General features: G+C 44.0%; 1 protein-coding gene across 2 annotated transcripts in view; it reads left to right on the top strand.

Annotated features, from left to right (window-relative positions):
* Positions 1-19,844, top strand: part of SLC30A9 (solute carrier family 30 member 9) — a 111,253-nt gene that overhangs the window by 54,951 nt on the left and 36,458 nt on the right. For both annotated transcript variants that reach the window (XM_040335024.1, XM_040335026.1), the window contains exons 8-10: positions 7,037-7,104; positions 10,080-10,182; positions 17,283-17,338. In XM_040335024.1, coding sequence (XP_040190958.1) covers positions 7,037-7,104; positions 10,080-10,182; positions 17,283-17,338 — 227 coding nt within the window. The remainder of the gene's footprint in view (positions 1-7,036; positions 7,105-10,079; positions 10,183-17,282; positions 17,339-19,844) is intronic.

Raw genomic sequence — 19,844 nt, 5'->3', positions numbered from 1 at the left:
TTAGGTGTTGGTGCACGTTGAAGGTTGTGCCTGCAGTTTGTCCTTGGGACCAGGGCCAGCCGACCGGATCCGTCCAAGGTGCTTCATAGCCAAAGTGGACGGTACCCGGGCCCCAATTCGTGGATGGGGTTTTGCCTATAATGCCTCTCCTTGGAGGGCTGGACTCTGGGTTCCAGGACTGGGTTTTTTAACCTATGGATACCTGCTGCCAGTAGTGCTGTATAGGTCCAGGTGTGTGGTGTTCCTGACTTGGACCCCGGTCCCTGAAGGTCTATGACCATACCCACGGTGAAGGGGGAAGATTGGGCCTCTTGCATGAGCAATACCCTGCGGCGTGGAAAGGTAAGCGGGGGGCCTACGGAACTTGGTTTGTCAGTGGGCTCCCCACAGGGGACTCTGGGGAAAAGCCTTTTTTATGCCTCTGTGCATGGGCTAAAGAGAAACCACAAAGTCTGCATGACTGGATGGCTCAAACACCCAGGTATACTGTTCCTCTGGCTGGGCTAATAGACTGCTGCTGCTGCTACAAGGTGTTTTGCTCCATGAAATGTAAAAGGGAGCATGTCAGGTTTAAAAATACTTACTTCCTGATGTCTGTGTGTCTCCAGCAGCTCCCGGGCTCCTCTCCCCACATGGATTCTGCTTCCTGCTTCCTGTAGAGCGGCGTCGGGAGCGTGCGCGCGCACTGTTATAGGCGCCGACGCTGCGTGGAGGGGGCGGGGGACGCCCAGGGAGTTCCCTCCCCTCTGTACATCAGAGGGAAAACTCTATTTAGCCTGTCAGTTTGCTGAAGGCTGTGAAGGGACACGGAGCAGCGATGCTGAGCTGAGCAGGATAGGTTTGCCTATGTTATGCTGACACAGTGACACCTAGTGGCCGTTTTTTTGTACACACCTTGCTAAAGAGCTGTTTAAGCTCAGATTTTCTCTGAAAAGCCGGTGTACTAAGTAGCAGTCAGAGTACTTAGTATTTGGTACTCTCTTAGCCCAGCATTAAGGGAAGCAATATTAGGATATGATTAAGCCCTTGGGGCTCAATATTGCTATCTCTTGTTAGGTTTTGGGAAGTTTCGTTTCTGTCTAACATTACCCTAGCCTAATTTTTTTCCTCATTTATTTAAATGTGTGTTTTTCTCCAGCTATTACAGTTAGTTGTATATTAGCGGAGTATCTCAGATTTGTTTATTATGGCTCCTAAGGGTGCAGGGAACGCTAAAAATGCTAAAGGTGTTAAAAAGCCGAAGGGTTCCCCATCGGGCTCGGAGGATATTTCCCAGAATCCACCTGCCCCTACCTCCCCGGAGGATCCGGAGGTTGCTGCCCTGGGTGAGCCATCAGGGTTGCTAGGTGCTATGGCGGGCCCTATTCAACCAACTCCTTCCTATGTCACGGAAGAGATGTTAGCCTCCACCTTGGGTGGATTTGAAAAAAGGATGGCCGCTCTTATTACGGCCTCTTTATCCGGGAAGAAGCGGGCTAGGTCCCCGTCTCCCAGGTTTGAATCTCCTGAGGAAGATGTCCTTTCCACTGAGGAATTGGAAGATACAGGAGACCAGGCTGAGGATCACCTGGACCATTTAGGTTCTGAAGATTCTACTATAGAAGAACCTTTTTCAGCTTCTCACGCAGAAAAATTGTGGGTTCAGTCCTTAACGGATATGGTGCGGTCAGCTTTTAAAATGCCTTTGCCTCAGCCGCTGGCCTCCGCTGTGTCCTCATTGGGCTCCCTAAAAGCGCCCCAAGCCAACCTGGTGTTCCCGGTCCATCCTTTGTTAAAGGACCTGATATTTCAGGACTGGGTTAAGCCAGACAGGATTTTTTTGCCTCCTAAAAGGTTCGCAGTTATGTACCCTTTAGAGGAGGAGTTTTCGAAAAAATGGGCTGTCCCCACTGTTGACGCAGCCATATCATGTGTCAATAAAGCTTTAACGTGTCCAGTGGACAATATTCACATGTTCAAAGATCCTGTGGATAAAAGGCTTGAGACCTTACTGAAGGCATCCTTTGCCACAGCGGGGGCAGTGGTCCAGCCAGCTGTAGCTGCCATTGGCGTCTGCCAGGCTTTAAAGGACCAGGCCAAGCAGGCCCTAAAGGACCTCCCGGCTCAACAGGCTCAGGACTTAGCCGATCTACCTAGAGCTTTGTTTCGCGGTAGACGCTATCAAGGATTCAATCCAACAGGCGTCCCGCCTATCCCTGTATTTGGTTCACATGAGAAGATTACTTTGGTTAAAGAACTGGTCTGCAGAAACCCCCTGCAAAAAACTCCTTACAGGATTCTCCTTTCAAGGAGAGAGATTGTTTGGAGAAGATCTTGACAAATATATTCAAAAGATCTCTAGTGGTAAGAGCACCCTTTTGCCGGTTAAGAAAAGGTTCCGAGGTCCCTCTTTTAAGCGCCCAACCTCTCCAGTTCCAGGGCCCTCATTCTCTAGGCAGTATCGACGGCCTCCTGGACGCGCATCTGCAAACAGGCCACAAGGGCAAGCTGCAGGGAACAAGAGACCGTGGAACCGTAAGCCGGTTAAGGCTGCCCCTAAGGCAGCCTTGTGAAGGGGCGCCCCCACTCTCTCGAGTGGGGGGAAGACTCCGGTTATTCTCGGAGTTGTGGGGGGCCCAAGTTACCGACCAATGGGTTCTGTCCTCAGTGACTCAGGGGTACAAGCTGGAGTTTCGGGAGTTCCCCCCTCCTCACTTTCAAACGTCAAGACTTCCAGGCGACCCTCAGAGACAGGCATCACTTCTGTCCGCCCTAGAGCGACTCCTATCTCAAGGAGTGATTATGGAAGTACCAGCAGGGGAGCAAGGACAAGGGTTTTACTCAAACCTCTTCGTTGTCCCGAAGCCAAACGGCGACGTCAGGCCTATACTGGACCTAAAGTCATTAAACCGCTTTTTAAGAGTCCGGTCCTTTCGAATGGAGTCCATTCGTTCGGTGGTGGCCGCCCTCCAAGGAAAGGAGTTCTTGGCCTCCATCGATATAAAGGACGCATACATGCACGTTCCGATTTTCCCAGGCCATTACAGGTATCTGCGTTTTGCCCTAAACTATCGGCATTATCAGTTCGTGGCTCTTCCGTTCGGACTAGCCACGGCCCCTCGGGTTTTTACGAAGATCCTGGCCCCCGTATTAGCCATCCTAAGGGAACAGGGCATTCTGATCATGGCCTACCTAGACGATCTTCTGGTAGTCGACCACTCAGCGGCCGGCTTAAATCGGGCAGTGTTGCTAGCAGTAAACTGCCTAGAGTCCCTGGGTTGGGTTCTAAACCGGGACAAATCGGCTTTACAGCCCACAAGAAGGTTGGAGTATCTAGGTCTGATTTTAGATACAAGACAACAACGGATCTTCCTGCCCCAGTCCAGAGTGGACTCGATAAGGGAGTTAATCCACATAGTCCTAAGCAGCACAAGGCCATCTATACGCCTCTGCATGCGCCTGTTGGGAAAGCTAGTGGCCACCTTCGAGGCAGTGCCCTATGCCCAGATCCATTCTCGGAGGCTACAGAGAGCAATTCTCACGGCCTGGGACAAAAGACTCCAGGCCTTGGATCTTCCCATTTCCCTTCCCTATGCGGTAAGGCAGAGTCTGTGTTGGTGGCTAGTCACAAAAAATCTTCTGAAAGGAAGATCGTTCAGTCCCCCCTCATGGAGGATAGTAACCACGGATGCCAGCCTATCAGGCTGGGGTGCAGTCCTAGACGATTTAACCCTACAGGGGAAATGGTCAAGGGCAGAATCAGCCCTACCCATAAATGTCTTAGAGATCCGAGCAGCTCGGTTGGCTCTTTTGGGCTGGACGGAGGTTCTGCAGGGCTCCCCAGTAAGGGTACAATCCGACAATGCCACTGCCGTAGCTTATATAAACCACCAGGGTGGCACCAGGAGTCAGGCAGCCCAAAGGGAGGTAGATCGGATCTTTTCATGGGCAGAAGCCCATGTCCCCTGCATCTCAGCTATCTTTATCCCCGGGGTGGACAATTGGCAAGCGGACTTCCTCAGCCGCCAACAGATGTCCCCAGGGGAGTGGTCCCTCCATCCCGAAGTGTTCCAGGTCATTTGCCGGAAGTGGGGTACTCCGGAGGTGGACGTTATGGCGTCCAGATTCAATGCCAAAGTAGCAAAGTTTGTCTCTCGAACGAGGGATCCATTGGCCTGCGGGACAGATGCCTTGGTGTGCCCTTGGCATCAGTTTGCGCTAATCTATGCCTTCCCTCCAATACGGATGCTACCCCGTCTTCTTCACAGAATTCAAAGGGAACGCAAGCCAGCGATTCTAGTGGCCCCGAAGACCTTGGTACTCCTTGATAAAAAGGATGACCGTAGAGGAGCCTTGGGTCCTCCCTCTACGTCCGGACCTCCTCTCACAAGGGCCATTCTACCACCCTGCCTTACAGGCCCTAAATTTAACGGCCTGGCGGCTGAGTCCCTGATTCTCAGAAACAGAGGCCTTTCAGGGCAGGTCGTTTCCACCCTTATAAACGCAAGAAAACCAGTTTCCAGGTTAATATACTATAGGGTGTGGAAGGCCTATATTACCTGGTGTGAAACCAGGAAATGGGATCCCCGCAAATATACCATTGGGAGAATCCTGGAGTTTTTACAGTTGGGAGTGGAAAAAGGTTTGGCGGTCGGCACAATCAAGGGGCAGGTGTCTGCCTTGTCGGTCTTCTTCCAGAGATCTTTGGCTGCCCATTCCTTAATGAAATCCTTTTTACAAGGTGTTATTCGGGTGAATCCCCCGATTAAAGCTCCCCTGTATCCTTGGGATCTAAATTTGGTTCTATCGGCCTTGCAAAGGCAGCCCTTTGAGCCCTTGTCCGCGATCCCTTTGGTCCTTTTGACTAGGAAACTAGTGTTTCTGGTGGCCATGGCATCCGCCAGAAGAGTGTCTGAGTTGGCAGCCTTGTCATGTAAGGCACCTTATTTATTATTGCATAAGGACAGGGTCATTTTGCGGCCGCTTCCGTCCTTCCTGCCTAAGGTGGTATCAAATTTTCACCTTAATCAAGATGTGATTCTTCCATCATTTTTTCCAAAGCCTTCTTCTAAGGAAGAGAGGTTACTACATTCCTTGGATGTAGTTAGAGCTGTAAAGATTTACTTGGAAGCTACAGCCCAGATTCGTAAGACGGACGTCTTATTCATTCTGCCGGAAGGGCCCAAAAAGGGCCAGGCAGCGTCTAAGGCCACTATTGCTAAGTGGATTAGGCAGACGATTATTCAGGCCTATGGCCTGAAGGGGAAGAGTCCACCCTTATCGGTTAAGGCTCATTCCACTAGAGCTATAAGTGCCTCTTGGGCAGCGTATCACCAGGTCTCTATGGCTCAGGTCTGCAGGGCAGCAACCTGGTCATCTGTCCACACATTTGCAAAATTTTATCAAATGGACGTTAGGAGGAACGCTGATTCAGCCTTTGGGCAGGCGGTACTACGGGCCGCAGTTTAATCTCCTCTTGTCCGGTGGCACCTCCTGTTTGTTTTTTTCTGGTTGTCTCCCTCCCCTCATGGAGCATTGCTTGGGGACATCCCATATGTAATGGCTATGCTGCTCTGTGTCCCGTGATGTACGATAAAGAAAAAGGGATTTTTATTAACAGCTTACCTGTAAAATCCTTTTCTTGTAGTACATCACGGGACACAGAGCTCCCACCCCTCTTATGGGGAATTTTGGGATGCATATTGCTTGCTACAAAACTGAGGTACTCCCACTATGGGTGGGGGTTATATAGGGAGGGAACTTCCTGTCGGAGAGTGCCAGTGTCCATCACCTGAAGGTACACTATATAACCATATGTAATGGCTATGCTGCTCTGTGTCCCGTGATGTACTACAAGAAAAGGATTTTACAGGTAAGCTGTTAATAAAAATCCCTTTTTTTTCAGAAGCTCAAGCTCTCCAACAGCATGTTTCAGTTACAAGGATGAGTGAAAGCATTTACCACTGGCAGGGGTGATTTAAAAAAGTTCACTTTTTGGGGAAAAAAATAATAAATGCACATTTTTTTTTTTTTTTTGCAGGTAAAAAAAAATGTGCATTTATTTATTTTTGTAGCCTGTAAAGCATTGCACCAGCCATCAGCAGAATACTGGTGCCATGCAGGTCTCCAGGAGATCTGCCAAGGTATCTGCTTGCCCGTACATCCCGTATGGATCAGCAGATATATTCTGACAGGAAGCGTGAATGAAGTACCACGACGCTCCAGCGGCGTGGTAGTTAATTTAAAACTACAAGCCGTCATCTGCAAAGGCTGCTGGACCTTTTCGTTTTCCGTGCACAGAGCCCTGTACATTAGTGATGCAGGCAATTTTTTTAAAATTGTGACCGCTAGGGGAGGGAGAAGAACCCCCGCTAGCTGTCGGAGTTTGGGGAGGTGCGGGGGGCAGTCCGTTCGTAACATGTTACACCCTGAATATGGCTGTAACATAACCGGTTACGAAAGGTGAACTTATCCCTTTTAAAATGATCATCCTTTATTCATGCAAAACCTTTATCCCAAAGGGAAAGAAAATGTGTGCTGTAACTGATTATAAGGTGTAAGCTGGAGTTTGGCTTCAAATAGTTATTGCATTCAAATCTGATAATACATTTAATACTACACACCCCCCCCCCCTCTCCGACTTACAATGCTGCTGTGCCCCCAGTGCTCAGTCATCCAGAGTAGATTATATATAGATTAGTATATAATGTATTTATATACTGACCAGATCACCAGGTGAAATTGGGGGGGGGGGGGGGGGCCGGCCCGCCTGATGAAGTAAAATGAATACGGCCACCACATCTAAATGATTGGTAAGCTGCACTATGTTAGATTTTTGGTTTTGGATTAAATGCCACTCGAAGGGAAACTAAATAATAATAATAAAAAAAAAATCAATCTGATCAAAAAACATTAAGAAAAGGGGGTGATGTTCTTCTTTAACACACCCTTGTTGATATAGGTGCTTCAAAGTTCATAGATTAACCTCCTGTATGTAATATGTGACAATAGTTGAGGAGAGGAGTTTGTGACCCTTCCTATCTGTGTTTTCTTACAGCCTCGTTTAAGCACATCCTCCATTTTTCTCAAGGGCCCTGGAAAAGTCGTTATGGTTGCAATATGCATGTAAGTTACGGGGGGCTGTTTTATAAGTGTTTTTTACACCAGATTCACACAGCTTTTATCCAGCATACACACATTTTCTCAATTGAATTGAATTAGAAAAATGTGTTTACTCTTGGGTGAAAGTTGTGTAATTCTATGAAACGTATGCATTTGTTTATTTATATATGTGTCTGTGTGTGTATATGTATATGTATGTGTGTGTGTGTGTGTGTGTGTGTGTGTGTGTGTGTATATATATGTATGTGTATATATGTATATATATGTATATATATGTATGTATGTATATATATATATGTATGTATATATATATATATATATATATATATATATATATATATATATATATATATATATATATATATATATATATATTAAATTTCTATTGTTAATTTGAAATTTCAGACACTTTTTTTTTTTTTTTTGTATAGAGTGGGGAAAATTGATAAATCTCCACTCACTTCATGTGCTGGTGACAGGTGGTTCCTGCCAGGTAGTGAGTGAAGATCTATTCTAATGGGACTCAACAATGCATACAGAGGTACATATCATTGTGCAATATACAATGACTAGACCTGGGTGAAAATACTTGGTACTGTACAATGGCCTCAGGGTGATCCTTTGCAAGCAAGAGAAGTGAACAAGTTGGTAGTAAAGAAAAAGGCCGTCTGCTTAACCACCCCCACTGCGCTCAGCTGGAGAAAAACAAAACAAAATGATCTATAGCTGCTGCTATTATGTGAGATAGAATGAATAAATATATACGTGTAGTGACACCTATTTGTGAACAATGTGTCAATAAATATATAAAGCAGCGCTTTACATAAATTAAAACATACATAAATGAATAAACATTTCATTTAAGTGAATAAATGAGTGAATGACCACCCTATATGTGAATTCAAAATCAAACAGTGAAAAAATAAGGCCGTAATATCTATAATCCGTGAACTTGATGAGTTAGTGAAACTAAAGTTCATAAGTGATGATTTCTTTAAAGGTCTTCAAATGTTCTTCCACCACACCAAAGTGTTTCAGTGATTCAACCCCCCTTCAGAAATGCGCACTCACTACAACAATAGGCCTCACACTCTCGTGTTTTGGCAAAAAAGCTTAGATAGGACCATTTAGATCAATTGGTAGGAAACCGTTCCAAAACAGTGTAATCCAAGAATGTTGCCACATAAATAATGAAGAAAAAAAGGGTGCACAATAGTGTAATACTGTAAAACAACTTTAATAAACACCATGTAAAATCCTTCAAAATATGCACTCACAAACAATCTCTTTAAAACAAGCGGTGAATCACTCCAAATAAAACCAAAGTATTGCCAAAAATCTTCTCCGGGTGAACCAGTGGCCACGGCGGACCAACGAACAGCCCAAATGTACTCGCAGCCCTTGTAGCGTGATATAATGACTGATGCGTCTGGTGCCTGTCTCAGCTCAAAGCGTCACACGTCCGAATAGTTCAAGGTAGATTCAGATAGTGACCCAAAGCTTCACTGACAGTTTTCCTTGCCCAAGTAAGATGCCGGCGCCTGAACCCGAAGCTGATTGACAAATCGTCTCGGGTGCGAAATCTGGATCCCTGGACAGTCCTTATGTTAAAACTCAGCTGCTACAATATTTGTAGCTGCTGACTTTAAAAAAAAAAAAATGTTTGTTTTTTTGGGGGAGACTGGTTCTCCTCTATTGAGAACGATAAAATTGACGGTTCTTTCCCCAGCACATTCATTTTGCAGTTTGTAATGCTGCTGGCTCCTGTTTCCTCTCTCTGCTTCCCTAACTTTCCAGTCCTCACAGGAAAGAGTTAACAGTGGACAGTGCAGTCTCCAGTCAGCCTTTTAGATTGAAGAAGGAGCGGGGGTGTGTGTTTCTATTGATGCACACAGTGTAGAGAGACACGACTTTAGTCCCTGCATGAAATGGTGGCTCTATAGAATGCTGATAGAGAAAAGAGGCACCCTGAAATGGAAAATCTTTGCTAGCGGTCATGGCACCAGCCTAAATGGGACCTAAAGGGTTGAAAGATTGAATGGCTGCATACTCGGTATGCGTTTTAAATCGGCTGCGGAGAGTGCTTGAAGGATAAATTCGCCTTTAGTTACATTTCGCCCCCCCACCAACCTTATTTAGGGTGTGACATGTTGCTTTATACAGCAAGCCCACACATGCTTGGCAGGAACAGAAGATCTCTGTCTTCCCCTGTCAGAATGGCGATCTGTCTGGTTTACTCTCTGGGGGAGGATCATGGGTGGCCAGGGGACATCAGGTCCGCTGGACCTGTGGATTGACTCCCCTTCTGTCCAAACCCACAGTATCCATTACACTAAATGATGTGCTGGTACGTGATTTTGCGCAATAGTACTGCCCTGTCGCAGTATATATGCGGTGGGCGTTCTTTAAGTGGTGGTTAATCGACACCCTCAGGCCACTCTTTAACTGAATATCTCTACACAAGCAGCGACTTGCCTTCATCTCACTGTCGGGTCATTTAATGAAACTGGAGAGTGCAAAATCTGGTGCCGCTCTGCATAGAAACCAATCCGCTTCAACGTTTTATTGTCAAAGCTTAATAGAACAATTTGATTTTAGAAGTTGATTGGCTGCCATGCACCACTGCGCTAAATTTTGCACGCTACAGTTTTAGTAAATCATCCCCTGTGTGTATTTATTCAATGGACTAAAGAATTCTCTGTGTATGTTTTAATGTGACAGCCTATGCAATGCCCTATTTCCCCAGCAGGGGGCATTGGTAATAATGACAGATGGTTTGAGGGTTAAGAATAAGTTGGAAGGAAAAAAAAAAAAAGAATACAACCATTTATAAACTGAACGGGTGGGTTTGTTATTTTTAGATCAGTATGTATATTGTATTTTATGCATAGCATATGGTAAATTAAGTCCTTTTGGCTGCCAAATTCTATGACAAATTCTGATTTATATATGTATTTCTTTGTTCTCCCTGAATACAGAAATGGACTCAACTTTTTCTTTAAACTTTTGGCCTGGGTGTATACGGGCTCTTCTAGCATGTTTTCCGAAGCTATCCACTCCTTAGCTGATACATGTAACCAGGTAAGATGAACAGACTCTCGATTAGGTCTTGGCACATACAAGTTGTATTTCTTCTCAGCCTCATAATAATGTATTTTCCATTCAGAGATTAGCAGCTGCTCCTTTCCTAGAGTAGCAAGAGTAATACCTGATATCTCTGTAATGTTTAGGATTTATCCTATTCATTGTTATTTCACTTCTTCCATCAATTGGGAAATTACTGATTAAAATTCCATAGTCTGTCCAACTTTTATATTGTAACTATTCCAAATTTACCACTAGATGGCACTGTGCTTCGTTAATGTTCAGCTACATTGCAAAGCATTGCTTTCGAAGAGTAATCCTTGTCTTGGTTCTATATGTAAACATTTAGGGCCAGATTCTTGTAGAATCTGCGGCGGCGTAGCGCAAGCCATTTACACTACGCCGCCGCAAATTACTGGAGCAAGTGCCGTATTCTCCAAGCACTTGCTCCGTAATTTGCGTCGGTGTAGTGTAATTGGCCCGGCGTAATGCCGCGTAATTCAAAGGGGGCGGCTTGTATTTAAATTACAAAAAGATACTTGGTGGGCACACCCAAAAAATGCTATACATCTAAGCTGGTGCTGCTATAAGACCAAATACAGTACAGAACAGATTATAGCGCACACATGCAAAAATGACATTTATCCTGCAAGGCTAGTTAAAAACACCTGAACATATTCAAAAATACGGGGGTTTGGTCACACTATATAGTCATATAGTGCTAAGCCCACTTACTGCGACAAAGTACCCCGAATTAGTGGGTCCTACCCTAGTAATAGAATGAAAGAACCTGGGTCTCAACCATTGGAGATAAACTCCTCTATGTGGGAGAACTGAAGGGATTCTTCCTATACACTGGTGGCCACTAATGTGAGGTAATGAAGAGGGGGAGGGGTGCTCCAGCCAAGAGACCTGGTCAGGGTCTATACAAAATACAAAAAGATACTTGGTGGGCACACCCAAAAAATATTGTATTTATTTAAATTAAGCGCGCCCCCGCACCGATCGAACTGCGCATGCGCCGGGTAGAAAAAAGCCCAGTGCGCATGCTCACGACGGAAAACGTCAATGACGCCGTGAGCGTCATTGACGTAAAGTCGTATTCGCGAACAACTTACGAAAACGACGTAAACAACGGAAAAAAACGACGCTGACCCGACGCCATACTTAACATGGCATATGACGGACCTACGTAAACTTGCCCCTCATTATAGCAGGGGCAAGTTTACACTTACGGAAACGTCGTAAAATCACTGTGTCGTACGCGCTTACGTTCGGGAATCTCGCGTAACTAGCTAATTTGCATAGACGGGGAAAACAACGATGCGACACCGAGCGGCGGGAAAATTGCATTTAAGATCTGACAGTGTATCTGTGCGTAACTGATTATAAGAATCAGTCGCATAGATGCCCTGGGCCAGATTAGGACTTACGACGGCGCAAATGGTGTTGCGCCGTCGTAACGCCTTTGAGAATCTGGCCCTTAACCTTTTCATACAGTTATGTGCTTGGTCAGCTAAGAAAGTTTTGTTACCAACACACTATTTACATGTTTTAAGTCTTGTGCCAGGATTATTATTATTATTATGTGTAAAATTAACAGAGTGTATTTCTCATGTAAGGTTAAACGTAGTGTTGCCAAACCCACAACAGTAAATCAGTCTGTATATGCAGTAAAGCATGCTTGGTATACTTGCTGTGGCACCTAAGGGGTTAATCCTCTGCATTGTGTAAAAAGCCTGTGATCATGTCTCTCTGATCCTCCCCTTCTTTAACTAACTGACTCCAACCCATCCCCTGATCGAACACTACATTAGGAGCCAGGCTGCACATGCTCAGTTTGATGTGTGTCGCTAGATTTATTTATTTTTTCTTGGGAGAGTGCATGTGATCAGCACAGGGCCGATCAGGGGAAATTAAAACGCCTCCTACAAGCTTTATGGAGACACTGATACAAGTTGCAAGACTGCTATGTACTGCTGATGAGATTAATAATGAATATAGTCTATTATCGAACACACATGGAGCATTCTGTAACCTTGACAACCATGAGATAATGTAATAAGGAGAACTAACATAGCAAATATAATAATAATAATAATAATATTAATAATGTGTGTATAATACAGATGATCAATAAACATAATTGATATAATGAAATAAAAAATAAATGCATGTATTATAGTATAATATAAACATGATTAGCGAAATAGATTTTATAGGATACTCGTACATCAAAATGTCAAAATATACAGGCTAATACATAGTAAAAATGCATGATTAAAATCAAGCTGGTCTCGGCACGCTATGTTGGAAGCTATACGCATTTCGTGGTATTGAAGCCACTCATCGGGCGTATGGTGCAAGATCTGGCTGTAAGAATGGGTAGATAAATTGTCTATTAGTATGTAATGCCCTTTTAAAGGGAGAAAATCTCAAGTAAAAATCCTTCGATGTGGTGGCTACATTAGTTTTCCTTTTTCATACTTTTGGCTGTTATTTTCTCCTGGTGATCCCGCCAGTAACAGTCTTACTCTACTAGTGTGACCACGCTGACGAAACGCGCTATATGCGGAGAAGCAGCATTATCTTCATAAGATAGTTCATGTTTTGGGACTACAAAACCCTTTTCTCTCCATAGCATGGGGGGGGGGTTGTTCTGTAGTTCCAAAGAGAACCAGGCAGCCCTAATAACACTACTTGTTTTTTGTTTTGATGCAGCTGTAGTAGAGTGCACAGAAACTTATGAGCTCTCTTGACAGAAATTAAGATCATCAGGTATTTGTTTTTGCAGTTATCAAACCGATAAAACAAAATGCTTTCAGTATTTTTAACCCATAAAAGGGAACACGGAAGATAAGTTTAGTGTTGGAGTTCACATACACTTAAAGGTCAGTAATGTACTTGGAAAGGGTTTAGGTAAAGGGATTGGCCATTGCAGTACTTTCCTCAAACTGTCTGCTAAGTGAAATGACATTTCTGGGAGCGTTTTGCATACAACCTAAAATGCGACGAATTGCTATGGTCTAACAGAAGCGGTTCAAGAAAATCATAGCGGGATAAATTAAATGGAAAGGTCATTCTAAAGCCTGTAAATGGAGTTTCACCCATTTAAAAGTCAGAAGCTACAAAAAGTGTAGCTGCTGACTTTTAATAATCAGACACTCGCCTGTCCCACGGTGCACAAAGCCTCCCTCCCCCCTCCCCCCCACCGTGCCGCTGGCATTCTAACTGTGGGCACCCACCACAGTTTGATGAGATGAGGGAGCACTGAAAATGGATGGCCCATAGTAAGCCTATGGGTGGCGTCGCCACTCCATGTAGGCTTTTATCAAAGCTCTCTCTGCTCATCCTTGTAGCCGGCACTAGTTGAGGAGATCATGTGACAGGCCAGAGCGACCTGAGAATAGGTGTTTACATCTTTCTTCCAAAGGGTACTTAGTATAGCTGTTTGAAGGGGGTGGTGCAGTTTTAAGATTACATTTAGACCCCTTTCACACTGGGGTGGTTTTCAGGTGCTTTAGCGCTAGAAATGGCCTCTAAGCACCTGAAAACCGCCTCCCATTCATTCAAGTGGGACTTCTGAAAAGTCCTGCAAGCAGCATCTTTGGGGCGGGTTGGGAGTGTTGTATTTAGCGCTCCCAAAACTCCCTGCCCATTGGAATGAAAGGGCAGCACTTTCAAAGCGCCTGAAAAGCACGTTCAAAGCGCTGCAAAATGGAAATTTTAGAAATTTGCACTAAAGCACTGCTAAAACTAGCGGTGCTTTAGCCCTAACTGCATGGGTGCTCAGTGTGAAAGGGGTCTTACAGTTTTATCTGGGAATTCTACTTTAAGAGTTGATTGGTGTCCCTGGAAATATTAAACAAGCTTTCAAAGTATATTCGGAACTTTTTTTCGAAGACATTTAATTGAGATTTGTCTAATGCCGCGTACACACCGTTTTTCGGGTTCTAAAAAATTACATTTTTTTTTTATGTCATTAAAAACATTCGTGTGTGGGCTCCAGAGCATTTTTCACGATCTAAAAAATGAACTTTAAAAATTTCGAACATGCTCTATTAATTTACAACGTTTTTAACCACTTAAGGACCGGACCAATATGCTGCTAAATGACCCAAGGGGTTTTTACAATTCGGCACTGCGTCACTTTAACAGACAATTGCGCGGTCATGCGACGTGGCTCCCAAACAAAATTGGCGTCCTTTTTTTCCCACAAATAGAGCTTTCTTTTGGTGGTGTTTGATCACCTCTGCGGTTTTTATTTTTTGCGCTATAAACAAAAATAGAGCGACAATTTTGAAAAAAATTCAATATTTTTTACTTTTTGCTATAATAAATATCCCCCAAAAACATATATAAATTATTTTTTTTCCCTTCAGTTTAGGCCGATACGTATTCTTCTACCATTTTTTGGTAAAAATCGAAATAAGCGTTTATCGATTGGTTTGCGCAAAATTTATAGCGTTTACAAAATAGGGGATAGTTTTATTATTTTTTTTTTTTTACTACTAATGGCGGCGATCAGCGATTTTTTTTTTTTTTCGTGACTGCGACATTATGGCGTACACTTCGGACAATTTTGACAAATTTTTGGGACCATTGTAATTTTCACAGCAAAAAATGCATTTACATTGCATTGTTTATTGTGAAAATGACAGTTGCAGTTTGGGAGTTAACCACAGGGGGCGCTGTAGGAGTTAGGGTTCACCTAGTGTGTGTTTACAACTGTAGGGGGGTGCGGCTGTAGGACTGACGTCATCGATCGAGTCTCCCTAATAAAAGGGATCACTCGATCGATGCAGCCGCCACAGTGAAGCACGGGGAAGCCGTGTTTACATACGGCTCTCCCCGTTCTTCAGCTCCGGGGAGCGATCGCGACGGAGCGGCTAATAACGAATAGCCGTGCCCTCATCCCGGATCGCTCCCCGCGGAAATCCGACCGCCGCATGTAGCGCGCGCGGGGGGTCCCGATCGGACCCCAAACCCACGTCTAGGCAGGGACGTACAGGTACGCCCATGTGCCTGTACGTGCCATTCTGCCGACATATATATCTACATGCGGCGGGAAGTGGTTAACGACGTGAAAAAATGCGCTTGCTCAGAAGCACGTTATGAGACGGGAGCGCTCGTTCTGGTAAAACTAGTGTTCGTAATGGAGTAAGCACATTCATCACGCTGTAACAGACAGAAAAGCGCAAATTGTCTTTTACCAACACGAAATCGGCAAAAGCAGCCCCAAGGGTGGCGTCATCCGAATGGAACTTCCCCTTTTATAGTGCCATTGTACGTCACCACGCTTTGCTTGAGCATTTTTTTTTTTTCACGACCGTGTGTAGGCAAGGCCATTTTAATGATCGGGTTGAAAAAAACATTGTTGTTTTTTTCTAGACCATTAAAAATGTAATTTTTTTAGAACCTGAAAAACGGTCGTGTGTACGCGGCATTGGATTATTTCACAGCTGCATACTATATAACAGGGGTGCCCAATCGGGACCCCCCCCCCCCCCCGGGACATGCGGCAGTCGGAAATCACCGGGGAGCAATCCGGGATGAGGGCGCGGCTATTCGTTTCTAGCCGCCCCCTCGCGATCGCTCCCCGGAGCTGAAGAATGGGGAGAGCCGTATGTAAACACGGCTTCCCCGTGCTTCACTGTGACGGCTGCATCGATCGAGTCATCCCTTTTATAGGGAGACACAATTGATGACGTCAGACCTACAGCCACACCCCCCTACAGTTGTAAACACACACTAGGTGAACCCTAACTCCTACAGCGCCCCCTGTGGTTAACTCCCAAACTGCAACTGTCATTTTCACAATAAAGAATGCAATTTAAATGCATTTTTTGCTGTGAAAATGACAATGGTCCCAAAAATGTGTCAAAATTGTCTGAAGTGTCCGCCATAATGTCGCAGTCACGAAAAAAATCGATCGCCGCCATTAGTAGTAAAAAAAAAAATGCAATAAAACTATCCCCTATATTGTAAACGCTTATTATAAATTGTGCGCAAACCAATCGATAAACGCTTATTGCGTTTTTTTTTTTTTTTACCAAAAATAGGTAGAAGAATACGTATCGGCCTAAACTGAGGGGAAAAAAAAATGTTTGTTTTTGGGGGATATTTATTATAGCAAAAAGTAAAAAATATTGCATTTTTTTCAAAATTGTCGCTCTATTTTTGTTTATAGCGCAAAAAATAAAAACCGCAGAGGTGATCAAATACCACCAAAAGAAAGCTCCATTTGTGGGGAAAAACAGGACGTCAATTTTGTTTGGGATCCACGTCGCACGACCGTGCAATTGTCTGTTAAAGCGACGCAGTGCCGAATCGCAAAACCTGGCCTGGGCATTTAGCTGCCTAAAGGTCCGGGGCTTAAGTGGTTAAAAGCCTCTGTGGGCCACATGTGGCCCTGCCCTGCTGTAAAACCTTCAGTTGACCTCCATAGGACTTCAATTGACTTGCTTCAAGTAGGTTTTGCATTCCCATCGGTTTGAAGCAAACACAATCCCACAGACAGCGACCCTTAGACTTTTTGGTACTCATTCACACTATTCTCATGTTTTATAATGAATTTTGGATCCGTTTCATATAACGTATCCGTCAACCCTGTAAAGATATTTTTGCCGGAAGCCATACCAAAAATGCAACAAGTGGGATTTTTTTAAGATGACACCCTACACTAAACCTATAGAGGTGACTGGGATTCAGGATGTTCTTGAGCTGCCTTTCCTGTATTGAGTTTCCTGGAGAAAAAAATACCAGAGGACTATAAAATGCAACGTGGTCACCAAACCGCAACCCCCTAACCTAACCATCCCCATTCAGTCCTTTCCATAGAACTGAATGGAGAGGTGGAGAGCTTACACAGGCCTGCCCCATAAGATGCTGACTAATGGCTCACTGGCTTCCCTGCATCAGATAGTTGAGTTTAAAACTTGCAGGAGGAGCTTAATATACAGTAAGTGTAACTGCACCAAAGTCACATTTTAAATTCACAACTTGCCTATATACAGTACTTGTAGGATAAGAGTGTGTGTGTGTGTGTGTGTGTGTGTGTGTGTGCGCTTTTATCACCTATTGTCTCTTTATTTCAGGCACTGTTGGCACTGGGAATAGCACAGTCTGTGCGGACACCAGATCCTGGACACCCGTAAGATATTTTTATCATTGACACCATTAATTCTGCGTTATCTGATATTCATTATCTTTGTTCTTGGCATTTGGTGATAGCGGAAAGCTATACAACATGTTATTGCAGTTGATTATATTTTTTTTTTTTCTAAAATGATTGGGGGAATTTTTCCTAGACATCTGAAAACAAGTAAGTTTTGCATAGTCTGGTGGAAAAATGATGCAGCTGGACTGCTGCACTTTTCTTCTATCCTAGTGTTTTCTCCCATTACTTTCCTCATAACCCAGTCCAGGATTTGTGAGAAGGGTAATGAGTGGAGAAGAATTCGATAATCAGTCAGGTTTTTACTGTCTATGCTGTATACCAGGGCTCGACAAATTCCGGTCGCCATGGCGACTAGAAATGGGGTCCTGGCGACTTGGCTTGGAAGGGGGGGCTTTTTGTGAGCTGGAGCCATCTGGTGGTGAGCCGTTGGTATTACAAGTTATTACCACCAGATGTGTAAGCTGGCGCCATCTGGTGGTGGCCGTTGGTATTACAAGTTAAGCATTACAAGTTAAACAGCAATTCTAATGTAATTTTTCACTATTTTTCACTATTTTCACTGCCATCTCCTTCCCTTTTAAGTAGAACCCCCAAACATTATATATATTTTTTATCCTAACACCCTAGAGAATAAAATGGCGATCGTTGCAATACTTTCTGTCACGCCGTATTTGCGCATCGGTCTTACAAACGCACTTTTTTGGGAAAAAATACACTTTTTTTTTTATTAAAAAAATAAGACAACAGTAAAGTTATCCCCATTTTTTTTTAATATTATGAAAGATAATGTTACGCCGAGTAAATTGATACCCAACATGTCACGCTTCAAAATTACGTCCGCTCGTGGAATGGCGACAAACTTTTACTTTAAAATCTCCATAGGCAACGTTTAAAAAATTCTACAGGTTGCATGTTTTGAGTTACAGAGGAGGTCTAGGGCTAGAATTATTGTTCTCGCTCTACCAATCGCGGTGATACCTCACATGTGTGGTTTGAACACCGTTTATTATTTATGTGGCAACATTCTTGGATTACACTGTTTTGGAACGGATTCCTACCAATTGATCTAAATGGTCCTATCTAAGCTTTTTTGCCAAAACACGAGTGTGAAGCCTATTGTTGTAGTGAGTGCGCATTTCTGAAGGGTGGTGGAATCACTGAAACACTTTGGTGTGGTGGAAGAACATTTGAAGACCTTTAAAGAAATCATCACTTATGAACTTTAGTTTCACTAACACTCATCAAGTTCACGGATTATAGATATTACGGCCTTATTTTTTCACTGTTTGATTTTGAATTCACATATAGGGTGGTCATTCACTCATTTATTCACTTAAATTATATGTTTATTCATTTATGTATGTTTTAATTTATGTAAGCGCTGCTTTATATATTTATTGACACATTGTTCACAAATAGGTGTCACTACACGTATATATTTATTCAAGCAAGAGAAGTGGTCAAGAAATTGTGTGACACCTTGTAGACGATGTCGGTACTTACTGTATGTTGACACGTGTGTTTATTGGTCATGTGGGAACCCTTGGTTGAGGTTATCGAATAGTTGTACGAGCATATCCTTTTTCTTGTACTGTGGTGACCTCTGTGAGCCGTGGAGGGAGAAAGTCCTAAATCTGGAAATCTCCCTGTGGCTCAGACAAATGGAATATAGGGAAATGAAAGTCTCTAAAAAGAGCAAGGTAGGAAGAGTTGGTAAGAAGGGAGTCTACAAAGGGCAGTAGGAAGCAGTATGGGTAAAGAACAGTGGAGGCGGAGGCATGACTAGCTTAAAGCAGAGCCTTACCGCTTGTTTGCACCCTTCTCTGACAAATTTGGCACTTTTTTGGAAGGGTACCTGGTTTTGAAAGGTACCCGCTCCCACTTCTGGGTCCGATCACCAGGGTAATCTATGAAGATGTCCTGCCCCTCCCGTTTCCCCTGCAGCATTCTGGGATACACGCATGACCCAGAAGACTACGGGGCCATTCACAAAGCGCACTGTGGCTTCGCTGCCAGTTTTCCTTGCCTAAGTAAGATGCTGGCGCCTGAACCCGAAGCTGATTGAAAAATCATCTCAGGTGCGACATCTGGATCCCTGGACAGTCCTTATGTTAAAACTCAGCTGCTACAATATTTGTAGCTGCTGACTTAAAAAACAAACATTTTTTTTTTTTTTTTTTTTTTTTTTGGGGGGAGACTGGTGCTCCTCTATTGAGAACGATAAAATTGACGGTTCTTTCCCCAGCACATGCATTTTGCAGTTTGTAATGCTGCTGGCTCCTGTTTCCTTTCTCTGCTTCCCTAACTTTCCAGTCCTCACAGGAAAGAGTTGACAGTGCAGTCTCCAGTCAGCCTTTTAGATTGGAGAAGGGGTGGAGGAGCAGGGGGGGGTGTGTTTCTATTGATGCACACAGTGTAGAGACACGACTTTAGTCCCTGCATGAAAGGGTGGCTCTATAGAATGCCGATAGAGAAAAGA

Source organism: Rana temporaria, chromosome 1 (assembly GCF_905171775.1).
Source record: "Rana temporaria chromosome 1, aRanTem1.1, whole genome shotgun sequence".
NCBI classification, from domain to species: domain Eukaryota; kingdom Metazoa; phylum Chordata; class Amphibia; order Anura; family Ranidae; genus Rana; species Rana temporaria.
This window is presented reverse-complemented; position numbering and strand designations above follow the sequence as displayed.